This window comes from Protomyctophum bolini, assembly GCF_963924005.1.
Source record: "Protomyctophum bolini genome assembly, chromosome: 4".
Lineage (NCBI taxonomy): Eukaryota > Metazoa > Chordata > Actinopteri > Myctophiformes > Myctophidae > Protomyctophum > Protomyctophum bolini.
The window spans coordinates 18,350,060-18,366,791 of record NC_137865.1 but is presented as its reverse complement, the minus strand read 5'-3'; the positions used below and the strand labels follow the sequence as shown (position 1 = coordinate 18,366,791).

Genomic DNA, 16,732 nt, shown 5'->3' with positions numbered 1-16,732 from the left:
ACAGGGTGGCAGCAGCACGTTTCGGAGGTAACCTGCCTTTTCCGTTGAGGAGGAGGAGGATTTGAGGAGGAAGTAAAGCAGCGAGGGAGGAATGGAGGATAATAATAATGGTGGTTTGTTTTTATTGCTTGTTTACATGATTCACGCGACTATCAGGTATCAGCATTTTTGTGACATAGTGTAAGGTGGAGGAAGAACACCCAGGGCACCGTTGCGTTTGGTACGTTTCTTTTCAAATCTGATTGAAGTTGTATTACTTATAGTATCTACAATGTTAATATTAGTGACAGTGTTGTTACAACCTCGTGGTGGTACCTAGCCCCATATGTGCCCTCTCCCTACGCTCATTCTGTAGCTCCGAGATGAGGTCACACACTAGCCCCCTCCCACGCGTTTCAGGAACGGCCTTCAACGGCGCAAGCTTCCGCAGTGTACATTTCTTATCCTTACCACACCATTAATCCAAAAAGTGTATGGACAATGCACCTTTACACTAATTCATACATAGGAGCGGCGCAGAAAATCCCGCCGCTCCTATGTATGAAAGCCTTTACGTCCCGTCTTTTGTCAGTCGCTTCCATGTTTATCAAGGAAGTGTGCGTGTGCGCGTGCATGTCGAGTGAACTGAAGTCAGTTGGAAATTTCGACCAGGGGAGGCGCCGGGGAGGCGCTAAAGCTTTTCAACTTCCTTGATAAACATGGAAGCGACTGACAAAAGACGGGACGTAAAGGCTTTCATACATAGGAGCGGCGGGATTTTCTGCGCCGCTCCTATGTATGAATTAGTGTAAAGGTGCATTGTCCATACACTTTTTGGATTAATGGTGTGGTAAGGATAAGAAATGTACACTGCGGAAGCTTGCGCCGTTGAAGGCCGTTCCTGAAACGCGTGGGAGGGGGCTAGTGTGTGACCTCATCTCGGAGCTACAGAATGAGCGTAGGGAGAGGGCACATATGGGGCTAGGTGGTACCACAGGCGCTCGTTCTACGTCCGTTAACCGTTAATTCACAACATTCATATAACATGTATTCCACTATCTAAGCGTATGCAGTTTGAACCTTAAGAGCCTTGTGTGCAAAAAAAGTGCCGATCTTGTTTACATGATGGCGTAGCCATGGTTCACATGACGCTCGTACTTCACGACAGTCATGTTTCAGGGCTAGCGTAAAGGTACCAGTGTAAGTGCAGTGCAGTACACTTACCAGTTTAAGTGCAGATTTTCGTTGGCTACTTAAAAAGTATTCTGATAGTATAGTAGTACTCGTTGCTATAGTGTTTGTTCAATAACAGGAGTCTCAGCCTGTACGGTACCCGTTCCAGTTCCAATTTTGTCTGCTCCTTTTATGTGTGTCATCATCGCTTCTAATTTTACTTCTAGTTTAATCTGTATCCTGAGTCCTGACTGTGTTCTCCTGACCGGAAAATGAATTTTCCAAAGAGAGAGACATTGGAGACTCCTGTTATTGAACAAACACTAGCAACGAGTACTCATAAGAGCCATTCTCAAAGGGCACCTACGGACGGCTGCAATTCGAAACAGCCCCCCGTAAAATCTGAATCCCCCCCATCCCCTTTCCCCCTCTTGTGTAATGTGTATATGTTTATTTTCCCTTTTTACATACCTGATTTCCTGTGTTTTATATAGAAGTGTTTATTTGTACGTCTCTAAATGTTCTGATGAATTGAAAATAAGTGTAATGCTTTATCAGTAATGCACGCATGGGTCATGTTTTTTTTCCCTGTTCAGAATTCCCATAGACATAAAACTTTGTTCCGAAAATAAACAAATAAGCATGGCGGTTTGACTCGTATGGATATGAAGCATCACTAAAATTACAGTCGCCAAATGAATTAAATCAAAATGATCAAAATATGAGTGACTATCGCAAACTATACAGAGCCATGTCCCTGACCATATCGCTAGCACAGTTTATTTATTTTTGAACCACAATTCTTATATCAGACGATTCTAAGATGACCCAATCTTATTCTACGTTTCTTCCATGACCCAGGGGATGAAAGAGTGACGCCAGGACTCCTGTAGTCTATAGTAGCAATGCCAATCCATGCCACTGATGTCTAAATGAAAAGATCCATACTTCAATGGGCTCAGGTCGAAGTTCCGGTATGCCGCTGACTTGCCCGTCAAAGTGGTGATCCCACTCATGATGATGAAGATAATATTACACAAGGCTGATATTTATTCCTCCTCTTTGTAGGTACATCAACCCTGTCTGAAACATCTTGGGACGTACAAAAGAAGGGAAAGAGAACCAATTCCCCTCAAACAGTAAGTGTAATGCCAAATGCTCTAATTTTGACCCATGATTCATGTTTTATTCTAACACCCATCTGCCACTATCTTATTAACTGTCACAGAGGAGAGACAATATTTTGTGTCGAATAATTAAAACATGTTGTCATTTCACAGCTCACCAAATGTGCTGAAGTTAATTGACATTAATTGAGATTGGCAGTGAGCAAAAAGACAAATTGTCCTCATTTTCTTTTGTTCTCTTTCATAGGGGACCTCAACAGAAGCTCCAGTTGCATGTATGCTATTCCCAAGCCAAAACCACAAAAAACCAAACACCACAACGTGATTGACACAGAGGGAGTGCTTATTTTGGTTCATGTGATAAACCAACCTTTGACGTCAACGTGCAAGTATTTATTTAAAAAGTAATCAAAGTCATGATTTGCGCAGCCATATTCACATATTCAAGGCGTTTTGTGAACCAAAACAAGCGTTCCCTCCCCAAAAAACACATTGGCTTGGGAATCGCTTATACGTGCTTCAGTTACATTACACAAGCCATAAGTGGCTGTTAGGGAGCAACAACTCCTTCCAATATATTGAGCTAACCCTGCTGACTCATTCCAAAACGTCTTCTCGCTTCGCACAGAAGCCTGAAATACCTGAATAAAGAAGCAACATTTAACTTGCCCATAGAATCAAGCACATGCACAGTAGCTGGGTGCTCAGTCCCTATTATACAGTTGGTTTAAGTTCATCTTCACTTCGTCCTATCTTATATTTGGTTTAAGTTCATCTTCACTTCTTGAATCGCCGTATTGGAGCGCGATCTCCTGGCGTGCCGTGAACACAGAAGTAATCCATAAACCTCACAGACAATCATATTGGCCTGACATTGCGAGTCATAGCGTGACGGCTCATCCCTCCCCCGAAGTGATAGGGCGATAAGAGTGTTGTAAAACCTGTAGCCCCTACTGCTTACACAAAGAGTATTGTAAAACCTCTAGCCCCTACTGCTTACACAAAGAGTGTTGTGAAACCTCACTCGGAGCTACCATGTCTACTAGGAGAGAGAAGTTCGCTCCCGCGACAGCTAGCAGACGAGCGGTGTTACCTAGTACTACACCGCGGAAGGTATGCTCCAACCAGTTCTGCTCCCGCGGCCTGACCCAAAACGACCCACACGTGAGGTGTCCCGTATGCTTGGGAATCGAACATGCTAAACAGGCTTTTAGCAGGCCAGGCCTCTGCCCATACTGTCTCCACTTCTCCCACCGCCATAAGTGGCATCGCCTGAACCAAGTTAGAGCTTTTCAGCTATCAAGCAACACGAACAGAGAAGAAGATGAAAGCGAGGATGACTTGAGCCTCTATCGCCGCTCCATTGGCATACCATTCCCTAGACCCAAGGCCACCACCACTAGGACCCCACTGGCCTACGACGTGGCGCCAGTCGCTCGTTACGACGACTACAGTGGCAGTGACAGTGACGTGCCTCTGCCCACCAAAAGACCGGCCATAGCCACCAACGACGGCCGCCTTGATATGATACCGTGGCCTGCCGAAAGACAGGCCCCAGCCACCTACGACATGGTGCCAGTCACTCGTTACGACGACTACAGCGGCAGTGACAGTGACGTGTCTCTGCCCGGCAAAAGACGGGCCATAGCCACCTACGACGGCCGCCTTGACATGATACCGTGGCCTGCCGAAAGTCAGGCCCCAGCCACCTATGACGTGGCGCCAGTCACTCGTTACGACGACTACAGCGGCAGTGACAGTGACGTGTCTCTGCCCGCCAAAAGACGGGCCATAGCCACAGCCATAGCCACCTACGACGGCCTACGACGGCCTGCCGAAAGACAGGCCCCAGCCATCTATGACCTCTCCAGTGGCATACCATTCCCTAGACCCAAGGCCACCACCACTAGGACCCCACTGGCCTACGATGTGGCGCCAGTCGCTCGTTACGACGACTACAGCGGCAGTGACAGTGACGTGCCTCTGCCCACCAAAAGACTGGCCATAGCCACCTACGACGACTTCCTTGACATGGCTCCGCCACTCCCATCACAGCGCCGTCACCGACCCCCAGTGAGTTCCCGCAAACCTGCATCCTACCTCGACATGGCTCCGCCACTCCCAGCACAGCGCCGACCCCCAGTCAGGTCCCACAAACCTGCTGCATCCTACCTTGATGTGACTCCGCCACTCCCAGCACAGCGCCGACCCCCAGTCAGGTCCCGCAAACCTGCTCCATCCTACCTCGACGTGGCTCCACCACTCCCAGCACAGCGCCGACCCCCAGTCAGGTCCCATAAACCTGCTCCATCCTACCTTGACGTGGCTCCACCACTCCCAGCACAGCCCCGACCCCCAGTCAGGTCCCATAAACCTGCTCCATCCTACCTCGACGTGGCTCCACCACCCCCAGCACAGCCCCGACCCACAGTCAGGTCCCATAAACCTGCTGCATCCTACCTTGACGTGGCTCCACCACTCCCAGCACAGCCCCGACCCCCAGTCAGGTCCCATAAACCTGCTCCATCCTACCTTGACGTGGCTCCACCACCCCCAGCACAGCCCCGACCCCCAGTCAGGTCCCATAAACCTGCTCCATCCTACCTCGACGTGGCTCCGCCACTCCCAGTGATGTCCCATGAACCTGCTGAGAATAAACCCCTGCGGAAACACTGCCCCTGTGGCAATATAATGCCATGTGGGGACACTCACCCGGAGTGTCCACGTTGTCTCGGTCTGGAACATGCCCAGGATGCACTTGCATCCACCGTTGTTGAATGTATCCACTGTGCAGCCATTCCCAAAAGGTTTCTTAAGCGTCGGCTAACTCGTCAGACTAACCTGTCCAAAGTGTCCATGGACAATCTACTTGGGATGGCCGGTGAGCTGCAGGACGAACTGTGGCTGCTGGACACTGTGGACAGCGCACATGCTAAGTCTTCCAACCCAAAGGAGCAGGACCTTTGCACACCTGCAAGAGGACAGGTGCATAAGATAAGACCAAAGGACAATCAATGTAGAAGAAAAACTCCCACACACCACCCTCAAATGCAAAAAAGAAAATTTGCTTGCATCCCGGCAAAAAAGTATCCGATCCCAAAGGTGCAGGACTTTTCCACATGTAAAAGGCGACTGATGCGCAACAGAGCACTAAAGGAAAATAAGTGTAGAGGAAAAACTCCCACACACCATGTTCAAATGCAACAAGAAGAGAGAAAAATGCCTTCTTATCCAAACCTGGCAACAGTGGGAGACAACTCTCACTTGTCCACCCTGGATGTGGACATGCAGGACATATGTAAACGTGCTGCTATACGACTCAATATGCAGTGGCCCACTGTTCAAGCAGAGGCTGGGAAGGCTCCCATTGACAGTAAGGAGACAGGAAAGCAACGGCTGCCTTTCTTTCCCGAGTTATTGGAAGAGCTCACAGTTACCTGGCAGGACAAGCCTTATAGCAAGAAACAACCATTCATGGAGAGTTCCCTGCTACATTGTGAGGGAATGGAGTCCCATGGTTTGCTTCAAATGCCCGCCGTGGAGCCATTGGTGGAAGCCCATCTCCACCCCAAGATCTCTCTCTCGTCCTCTACTTCTACACTGCCCTCGAAGACTGACTGTTTACAGGCCAGTCTCAATGATGAGTGCTACAAGACGGCTGCACTTACGGTCAGAGCGCTTAATGCTGCCTCCATCCTGATGGCATATCAAGCGGAGCTGGAGAAGGATATGACGATCAAACCAGACAACTTGCAGTGGGCAGATATTTGCCTCATTTCGGACCACGTCAGGCGTCTCCACAAGGTGGCCATCCAGGCCGCAGGTAGAGCCATGGGTCTTGCAGTACTCCAGGAGAGAGCACGTTGGCTAAACCTCACCAACTTGATGCCCAAGGAGAAGGAGGAACTACTTGACATTCCTATAGTTCAATCAGGCCTCTTTGGTGCAGCAGATGACGCTCTGAAGCTGTGTAAGTAGTATTCGGTTTAGCTTCTATGACTGACTGTCTGTCATACAACAGACAGTAGCATATTTTCCCAATGTAATCTTACGGAAGCAGTACTGAGTTAGACATGGGTTAAGGTTAGGTTTAGGTGTGCTGCCCCGTGGGAGGTTAGGTTTAGGGTAAGGGTTTGAGATGGGTTGTAGTTGTAGGACTAATGACTGGTCTAACCAATGACTAGTCTAAACCAAAAACTGTCTAAACTAAGTTAACTGTGAAGAGGCTGGAGAAGTGGAAGGAGTTTAGTCTCAGCTGCTCATTTTGTTAAATCAATCAGTCTTAAGTCTACACTAATTATCCATAATGTATAAATCATAGATAAGTGGTCAGGACAGCTAGACCTTTTCGGGAAGGGGTCAGAATAAATGATGGACTTAGACTGTTATTCGTCTTGACTGCTCATTGATTAACTGGCTATGGTGGGAGCAGCAAAACATTGTTTATTATTAGAGGTGCTCTGATATTCACTACAAATGACTCGATCTGTGATCTGATCTGATTTGTTGTTTACCCGATCTGGAGAAACCATTCTGTGACTTAAACATTCTCCCCTTCCTCCCCACACACAGGAACAGTTTTAACGTGGTGTTTGACATACTCATTTTGGAAATGTTCAAATTTCCCCTTTACGCACAAGATCGGTATCGGGCGATCGTGAGAAGAACAATCAGTGATCGGTATCAGTCCCAAAAACACCTCTATTTATTATGTGGCGCGCTACGAGGTTGTAGATCTGCTATTTTTCAATAGCTAAAGCATGACATGATGCTAACACGAAAATGGGTTCCCGCCCAAAATGGGTTAATATATACAGGTCCATCTCAATAAATTAGAATATTTTGTAAAAGTTAATTTTCTTCCGTAATATAATTCAAAAAGTGAAACTTTCATATATTCTCAATTCATTGTCCATAAAGTGAAGTATTTAAAACCTTTTTTTGTTTTATTAATCTACTTTTGAACAAATAATTTTATCAATTGGGCGTGGCATGGAGGTGATCAGCCTGTGGCACTGTTGAGGTATTATCGAAGCCCAGCTTTGCTTTGATAACAGCCGTAAATTAATTTGTATTGTCAGTGGATCAACACCAGCAGATAACACGGTCTAAATCATCATTCATCACTGTTTTGTCATGTCCAGAGTCTCAACACAACCATCTATTATGATATTTTACATCACTGTGTGCCTCCGTACATTGACAAGCTTTATGTTGATGCTGATATTCCTTTTCCAGCAGCATGTGTTGAGACAATGGAAGTGTATATTTGTACGTCTCTAAATGTTTTGATGAATTGAACAAGGTGGACCCTCTTCTCTTGTAAACAAGTGTAATGCTTTATTGGGTCGTCCACTCACAGTCTTTGTATTGAGTTGTGCTTGAATTGTACTGTAATTCTGCAATCTGTTAATACATATTTCAATCAATCAAAACAAAACACAGTGATGATTTAGGCCATGTTATCTGCTATGGTGTTGAAAACTTAACAATGGTTTCAACACAGCCATCTTTTAGAATACAGTATGCTTCAGAGCCAAAACTACTAGTAAATGGTGTACTGACCATGGTATTACTGTGCTTAACTGACCAGCCAACTGGCCTGACCTGAACCCCACAGAGAATCTAGGTTGTATTGTCAAGAGGAAGGTGTGAGACATAAGACTGAACAATACAAATTAATTTACGGCTGTTTATTTGAGTTTTTAAAAAGCCCAAAGTGACGGGATATGAGTTGTATATCTGCTATTTTTGAATAGTATAAAGTATAAAACGCCACAGATGCTTTTCGCTTTAAATGGCACCTTGACCTCATCTGAGCAGTTGTTCAGATGAGGTCATTGGCTGCACTGTTTGATTGGTTGGTATATGGATTGACGTAACCATTCTCACATGTCTGACTTCCGACTGCCTGAACTATTGTTATACTTCATTCATTCGTGTTTTTGAAATCATTTCATATGATTGGCCTCTTTCTTGATTGCTTTGCAGTGGCGTATCGACGAGACCGAAGACCAATCCGGGAGGCGTATGATGAACAATCCATTTCTTCCTCACAAAGAGAAGTAAGAAAGAACATGTTCTTCAATGGCTAGAGGTTCACATTGTTCACCTGTCTTTGAGCCGAGGCATTTGTTTTGTAATGGCAGTGTCCAAACTAGACCCTGTAAGCACTATGTATTCTCAGTTCGACACACGGTTATGGTTATGGTTATGGTCGGTGTCGCAATATGTTACGTGACGTCCACAATGTTTTGTGAGCTTGTAGATCGGCTATTTTTGTCACTCTTCACTGTAATATAGTATACATTACATTTAATTGTCATTGCAATACAATATATACAAAGATGGCTGCCAATATCCAGGTTAAATCAATAGATTTATTAAAATGATCTAATTGTAATCTATCCCTATTTTGGGCATGTCGTATGTGAAAGGCTTCGAAACATTTCCAAAACTAAAAAATAGAAGAAATAGCAGATTTGCTATTAACTATTTTTGCCTGACCCTGTTGTGCACTAAAGTATAAAATAACGCTTAAGTGGTTAATCGATTTGGCGATATAGAATGTTTCAACACCTAGTCTGCCAGCATTTATTAATAACTTTGATATAATTCATGCCAGCATTTTCCCCCGTTCAACTCTTATTTTGAAGAGCCAAAAACCCAGACCGGATGTTATGAATCTATGATCTTATCTTGTGTGTGTGACTCCCTGTTTACCGTCCGGGCTGCTAAAACATGATTGAGGAGGATCACATCGTCTGTTCTGGCCGTGGAATAAACCTTGTTATGACCAAAAATGCCATCTTGGACAAGGATTAGGAGATACTGTACATATATCCAAACAGAAAAGTTGTAGGCTTATTTCATTGCATTAAACAACGTTAAACAACATTAAACTCACTTTGTCATTCACTTTGCCACTCGATTTGACACTCTATTTGACATTTATGCATTTATGCTTGTTTCAGTGCTGTCACTAATGCTAATGCTTTCCTTTCAGGTGACTTACCAGCGAGTTGTCAATGTTGTTGAGCGGAGGACAACCACAAATCGCTTAGAAGTGTCATACGATAGACCATACGATGATGACGACCAACGGTACTACAACTCTCGGAATGTACCAGACCAAAGAGGCTACCGTGGAGAAAACACGTACCCACCTGATGTCCATGGCTACACAGACCTCAAGCAATACCCCATTGCACGCCCCATACCACAGTTGGTAAGATGAGCTGTTCAGTGGTGCCCTTGCTAACTAACTACTCTCTACAGTGGTGTCATTTCAGCACAGTTATTTATTTTAGGACAATTCGGGAACGATGCAAGTTGGGAATTCATGCAATACCCGTTTGTACCCATTGTCAACATACCCATTGTACCGGTCTACCTGTGTGTGTCTCTTTTATGCCCATACTTGTTATTTTAAGATCCTTCCTAGGTTCCTTCCATTTGTTTTCCTGTTCTTTGGTGTTTTTCCTTGCCTGATTGAGTGCCCAAGCTGGTTTTGTGTTCCTTTTGTTAAATGTAGGCCTATAAAGCCCTTTGGGACTGTAGCCGTGATTTACTCATTTAGACCTGAGCTCGATTCTACAAAATGCAAACATCATCATTCAAAACACATAATTACAGAATCATGATTTTCTATGACTTTCTATGTCAGTAGTTCTCAAACTATTTCATGTCAAGGACCCCCAGAATGATATGTAATTGGCCACCGACCCCCATCTGAAAATGTTGTTCCAGGAACTCCTCGGAAGCAAAGATTTTAGTTAAAAACATTCGCTCTGAAAGAATATATATTCAAAGATTTGTGATGCATTTTCACGATTTCTCAAAAATAGCAGACCTACAAGCACATGAACCCTAGCGTCCCAGCTCTGAGCATGACATAATAGGCAAACATTCAGAGAAAATGGACGAACATTCTGTTTATTAAGCTCACAACTTGGAGATCAAGCTTGCGAGAGATTTGGTGAAGAGGGAAAAATGGAGGGGACCAAGTACCCCTGGGGGACGACTGTCGGCAAAGAATATAAAGTAGGTTTAGTTGTTAAATGAGTTAAATTTATAGGGCGGCTGTGGCTCAGGAGGTAAAGCAGGTCGTCCAATGATCCCTGGGTCGGCGGTTCGAATCCCGGCTCCTCCTGTCCACATGTCGAAGTGTCCTTGGGCAAGACACTGAACCCTACATTGCCTCTAATGAGTTGGTCGGTGTGAGCTTGCCACCACTGGTGTGTGAATGTGGGAAGTGAGGACGCTGGTGTCGACTGTTCGCCGCTTCACCTCCCAAGTATGAATGAATGAACCATTGTGAAGTGCTTTGAGCACTTGGAAACGCGCTATAAAATGCAATTCATGAATCATGAATGACTTAAAATTGGAAACACTATTGGTAAAATGTACCACACAACTGAACAACCCTCATAACTTTGCTGTTTCCATCCAACAAACTTTTGTCAGGTTAATGTAATTTAAACAATTGTAATATTCTTTTCAGGAGGACCCATCTGGCCCATATGGTTCAACCAGAGATGATGTTCTTATACGGCGACAAGTGGAGATAAGCCGGACTGGGAGGTAAGATCTTCCTGTGATTTCCCACAGTTTACCAACTTGGTAAACCGGTACTGATGTGTGTCTTATCAGCTTATTTTTGGGGTCATAGTGAGGATGCTGAATTGAGGGCTTTTGTCAAGTGTTGCCTTATTTCTGTGTGGTTGCAACAAAAGTGCAATGCAAATGCAATGTTTGAAAAGACCACTTGGTGGCAGCATATGCTCTATTTTAAAAACAATATAATGAGTTGGACTTGAAATTGGTTTCTCTAGTACTGTATACACTCAGTAGTTCAAGGCAACCATATTATAAAGACTTTGGTCAAGTAGTAGGTCTGGACAATATGGACAAAATCAATTATGACAATACTTTTGATCAGATACCTCCTTCAAAACATTTCTAAACTTTTCAAAATAAAAAAACATATCACAATATTATGATATGATATCCAATCTAGTCTCATAACACGATCTCTATAATATTGCAGAGCCCTACTGTAAATGTATTAGAAAAGGTTGATGCCTTCGGAAATGTTCTGAGGTTCATTTATGTGCTTTTGCATTGCTCTACTAGAGGTTTGCCGCAGGAAGTTCGGCACCACACAACACTGCTAAATCCAGGGGTCTGTCTCATAAAATGCCAAGAAAGCTGTCTTGCCCTAGCCATTACAGCATGCCAACAGCTCCTGGGCCAAGGCCCCCCTCCCCAGGCCAGGAGTCACACAAGGCTAGAGACAGGGGGACAAAGGGCACCAGTGTCTACTCACTGAGCCAAGGAGCCAAACCCCCGCACCAATACCAGCTGGGCTACTCCCTCTCAAATACCTACACACACCTCTTAGACACTCTGAACTATCTATGCCTCCGTCTATCTGGCGGCGGTGGCTCAGTTCGAGCCCGGGCTCCCCCAGAGTTTGTGTGTGTGTGTGTGTGTGAATGGGTAAATGTAATACACAATCTATGTAAACCGCCTTGGATAAAGGTGCTATATAAATGCATCATTTACCATTTATTTACCATTTTCTGTTTATATCATGGTGTGAAATTTATCCTATGACGATCATTGCTGAACTTGAGCATTGTACTGCAATGCAGGGTTTCTTGGCATCAAAGTCTTAACTCTGGCTAAGAGAAGGCATTGTAGAGAACTTTGTATCCGAATGTCAACATTGCTGTTGGACAGGTGATACGTGTGTGTGTGTGTGTGTGTGTGTGTGTGTGTGTGTGTGTGTGTGTGTGTGTGTGTGTGTGTGTGTGTGTGTGTGTGTGTGTGTGTGTGTGTGTGTGTGTGTGTGTGTGTGTGTGTGTGTGTGTGTGTGTGTGTGTGTGTGTGTGTGTGTGTGTGTGTGTGTGTGTGTGTGTGTGTGTGTGTGTGTGTGTGTGTGAATATAACACTGTACTGTATCTTTGCATCAAGAATAGCAACTTGTTAAGACGCCAGAGTCCAAAGGAGCCCCATGCTTTAGTTTGGGGAAATCTTATACTCGGGTCTCAGTGCTTATGGTCAAGACGCCACAGACGGCCTCACCTTTGCCTTCCTTGACAGGAATCATGGGCAGCATGTCTTTGGAGTGGGTGTCCTCTTGCACAAGGTGTCTTGTAAACTATGTGCAAAGGAGTCCCAACATCTTTCCCTCCTACTCTAACCTCGTGTCAACAGGCTTTCCACCACAGAGGAAATAGCTCCGTTTCAGTTTCTAAAACTAAGCTGTGTGATCCGTTTTGGAAAGAATCACACTCGTGTGAAGTGAGGGGCGCCTGGTAATGTTTGTATAACTGCTGTAAACAAACATTAAAACTCCATAGACTTGGCTGCCACATGATGTCACGCTTAGTGCCCTAAAAAACATTAAAAGTCAATAGACTTAGCTTCCCTATGATGTAATTTCAAAAACCAGACATTGGAGGGGCTAGAAGTTAGAACCCCTCATGGGTTTAGTAAGCTTTCTTGTGTCTACCCTTCTGACGTTTTCCTGTGTACAGTCACTGCTTTGCACTTTGCACAGCGCTTGCGTCCGACGTGTGTTATATCCGTTCTAGCCCGGATCAGAAAAACAAAAAAGGAGTTCATCCCAGGCTACTGTTACTCTAATCTAAGGGAGATACATTGGTACAGTAGTTAACCGTTGGTGTGTTGACTGGTGTTTCCTGGGTACCCTCCTTTTTCAGTCTACCATGTGAGCTTGTACATCAGCTATCTTTGTATAATATTGGGATCCTGAGCATGACGTTAAACAGCTCCGTTGTAACTACCACCGTTAATGTAGTGGGTGCAGATTTAAGATGCATTTGCAAACCTCTGTGGACACTGTGTGCTTCAACACAATCACAAGCTTGCTTGCATACAACAAGGCACTGCTCACCGATGGAGTATAATGACAGCTGGTGCTGCTTGGTGGCCCTTTCCATGAGCAGCTACCAGGAAGACAGGCGTTGGACCTGGCCTTCTAGCGGTGTGTCCGTCCGCTGTCGGAACAACAGTGGGTGGATTCTAGGCCCATGGGTTCAGTCACACTACGGAGAACGATATGACACCGGGTGGCAATGCGGGAGTGGACTGGGAAATAGTTTTCCTTTGGTGGTCCAGCCTGGGACATACCCGCCCGTGGACTGGTTGTTGGAGGGGGTTTCTCTGGTGGTCCAGCCTGGGACATACCCGCCAGTGGACTGGTTGTTGGTGGGGGTTTCTCTGGTGGTCCAGCCTGGGACATACCTGCGGACTGGTTGTTGGAAGGGGTTTCTCTGGTGGTCCAGCCTGGGACATACCTGCGGACTGGTTGTTGGAGGGGGTTTCTCTGGTGGTCCAGCCTGGGACATACCTGCGGACTGGTTGTTGGAGGGGGTTTCTCTGGTGGTCCAGCCTGGGACATACCCGCGGACTGGTTGTTGGAGGGGGTTTCTCTGGTGGTCCAGACTGGGACATACCCGCGGACTGGTTGTTGGAGGGGGTTTCGAACTTAGGATGCCTACATGCTGGGTCACATGACATGCTTGTTGTATCGTGACTGAGGACATATGCCTTGATTTTGGTGTGCGTGTACGACACGTGGTGCAACTGTTGACACCAAGATGTAAAATGGGAGCCCTAATAAGTTAGTGCTACTATTGTACAAGATAGTCACTTAGAAGTCCCTCAAAAGCTTCTTTGCTGATCTAAGCCTTTTATCGGTTGAACGTTTCTTTTGTAAACCATCTTTTACGCTCAAATGACCCCAGGCTGCTTGAAGCATTGGTCACAGTATTTTGTTATTGGGTCTTTTAACAACACAAGCAAGGAAGTATGTATGTATTGACAACCTTACTGCAGGGTTTGCTTTACTTTCGCTCCATCTGGGGCTCAGGGGTAATTTTGAGCTTCAGGTGATTTTCCAAGTAATTGCTTGGGGCTTAAAGTTTATGTGCCATTTTGTTTTTAGTGCTCAGAAGATGGTAGATACTGCCCAAATCTGTGCTGTATTTAGAAACTATCCTTTTGTCTTGTGGTGTTTTGTGTCTGTATTTAACCTGTACAGTGCTTGATTTGTGCTCCATCATGTCAACCAACCGCCTGTATGTACAATGTATAGCAACTCCTTTTCTTTCCGTAGCCGTGTGATGTTAGTTTAGCAGGGCCACTGAAGTATTACGATGGCAGTTAAGTTTATTTGGCAAAAGGCAAGCTGAGCCATGGCTACTTCAAACAGGCCATGCGTCGTAAAAGCTGTAGGCCTTGTTAGGCCTGCTCTTTGTTTTGGATGTGGCTTAAGTTCAGGAAGAGTTCATGACAACCAGGTGTCTATTCATTCATTTATACCTCTGCTTGGCACTAAAGCGTGTTGTTCAGACTCAGGCATTCAGTCAAGAAACAAACAATTGCCTTAAATACTGTACTGAGATTACAATTAAAAGTTAAACAGCACATCATCACGATCAGGCAGAAACCTTGTATCCATGTTTCCATTATCCATGTTTTCTTTTTCTTTCTTTTTTTAAACTTTCATAGATGAATGCTAATCGTTATCTTTTCATTTCTTAAGCCCCATTTTATAATTTGTGTAGTACATTTGAAAGCTTTTGCTATAACGCTATGTCCAAACTAGAGGCCGATTCTACAAATGCCTTCTAAATCAGTAGTTCTCACTCTTTCAAGATTTTTCAAAACATTTAAAAAATAGCAGATGTACAGTATATGCTCACAAGTGACCCACTGGGTCCTGGGTTCGATTCCCGCTGGGGACACTGTGGGCGCTGGTGGCGTGTTCCCTCCTCGGCATCATCAGTGCCCATACCCTTTCTGTGTGGAGTTTGCATGTTCTCCCCGTGTCCCCTAGGGTAGTTACCCTCACAAAAACATGCAGTAATCCTGGTCTCTAAAAAAACTACCTCCAGCTGGGGCGCCTGATGGAGGGGAAAGGAACTGGTCGGAATAACGTGTTCATTCCACGCGCTACGTCCGGCCAGGGAAATTCCCCCCTGTCAGGTGAAAAGAAGCAGCTTGGACTCCTCATGCATAGAAGGAGGCATGAGGTCAGTCCGCTGCCCCCCCAGGCTGTCAGAGGAAGTGTAGCGCCCAGGATTACATTAGATAATTGGCACAGAGTGAAAGAACTGTGTTGCAAAATCGTGGGATAAAAATATAAGTAAAAAATAAAACAAGTGACGCACTGGGAGATTGTATATCTGCTATTTATAGCAGATATACATAAGTCTTTTTGAGTGGTGCAACCACTCCTACAACCAGCAATGTCTGTGTACACCTATGTATGTATCAGTGGTCCCAGGGCTTAAAGTTCTCAGTCCTGGGGACTGATTTCAGTCCATTTAATGATATCAGTGCAGATTTGCAAAAAAAACATTTTCAGTGTGGTCATGAGCACGAGTATGTCACTTATTAATACCAGTAGGGGCGCCAAAAACAGAGAGAGGGGTAGTGCTGTGCCTTCTGCCTGCTAATGAGAGAGAGAGAGAGAGAGAGGGGAGGAGGAGGGGAGGAGGGGGGGGGGGGGAGAGAGAGGGGAGTTGCACCACTCGGTTCACACAGGTGTGATTTTTTTTAAATACTTCCAATGAAAAGTATTAACAACGAAATACAGTACAGTACCTTAGAATCCATTGGAACAATTTCTTTCCTGAAAAGTAAGTACGTTTTGAGATACAATGGTTCAGACAGACAGTGACAATATATGCCTATTGGTTGACACAATAAGTGAGTGTTATATGCCCTGGCTTTGTGAACACTAAGCTTTAGCCTAGGACCCAGATGAAGTATTCTCAGAACAAGACTGAATACACTAAGCGAGTCCAACTCTTTGACAGAAAAGCTAAGTGAAATGAATGATGGTGCGGTCCATGCAGAGTGCAGTTACCTTTTTTGTTCCCCCATACATCACAACGTTTAATATTTATAGGCCTTTCACAAAAATAGCATTACATGATGCCAAGGGTACAAGTCACTAGGAAATATATGTGGCTTTCATGAATATGACTTAAATTTAGTTGAGTAGCTTTTGGACGACAACGAGAAAGCTCAGAATATATATTATACAGTTTGCTGCTGCTGTCTGATTAAAAACAATATCGTTGCTTTTCTTTGACTTCCTCCTCAAAATGAACGCTTTTTGTTGCCTTATGTCTGCAGAACAAAAACCCATTCAGAAACCATTTTAGAATTGACGGGGAACAGATAATAATAATAATAATACAAAGTTATATATTTATTTATATACCAGAAGAAATGGAAAAGGTAATGAAAATTAAAGTTCTCAAACTCTGCCCGAACCCGACCTGGGGTCCCGAGCCAGGCCCAAAATGTATGCTCATTAGTCGGGCCCGTAGCTGTAGTCCCGCACCGCGCGCAGGCAGTACAGTAGAGGGAACAGTGAAAGGTGTCTGTGTGAGACTTGCTTGATACCG

The 16,732-nt window shown here is 44.9% G+C and overlaps 1 protein-coding gene and 1 long non-coding RNA gene across 2 annotated transcripts in view; both read left to right on the top strand.

Moving 5' to 3' along the window:
* Positions 1-74: 74 nt before the first annotated feature.
* Positions 75-2,548, top strand: LOC308314403. The gene is made up of 3 exons (XR_013963973.1): positions 75-215; positions 2,221-2,291; positions 2,527-2,548. It is a non-coding gene; the product is annotated as an uncharacterized lncRNA (long non-coding RNA).
* Positions 2,549-3,950: 1,402 nt separating this feature from the next.
* LOC308314476 (uncharacterized protein) overlaps positions 3,951-16,732 on the top strand; it is a gene marked incomplete at its 5' end in the record, with an annotated part of 41,608 nt that continues 28,826 nt past the window's right edge. Inside the window, 4 exons of the mRNA XM_080762107.1 lie at positions 3,951-6,249; positions 8,271-8,344; positions 9,286-9,507; positions 10,783-10,862. Coding sequence (XP_080618233.1) covers positions 3,951-6,249; positions 8,271-8,344; positions 9,286-9,507; positions 10,783-10,862 — 2,675 coding nt within the window. The remainder of the gene's footprint in view (positions 6,250-8,270; positions 8,345-9,285; positions 9,508-10,782; positions 10,863-16,732) is intronic.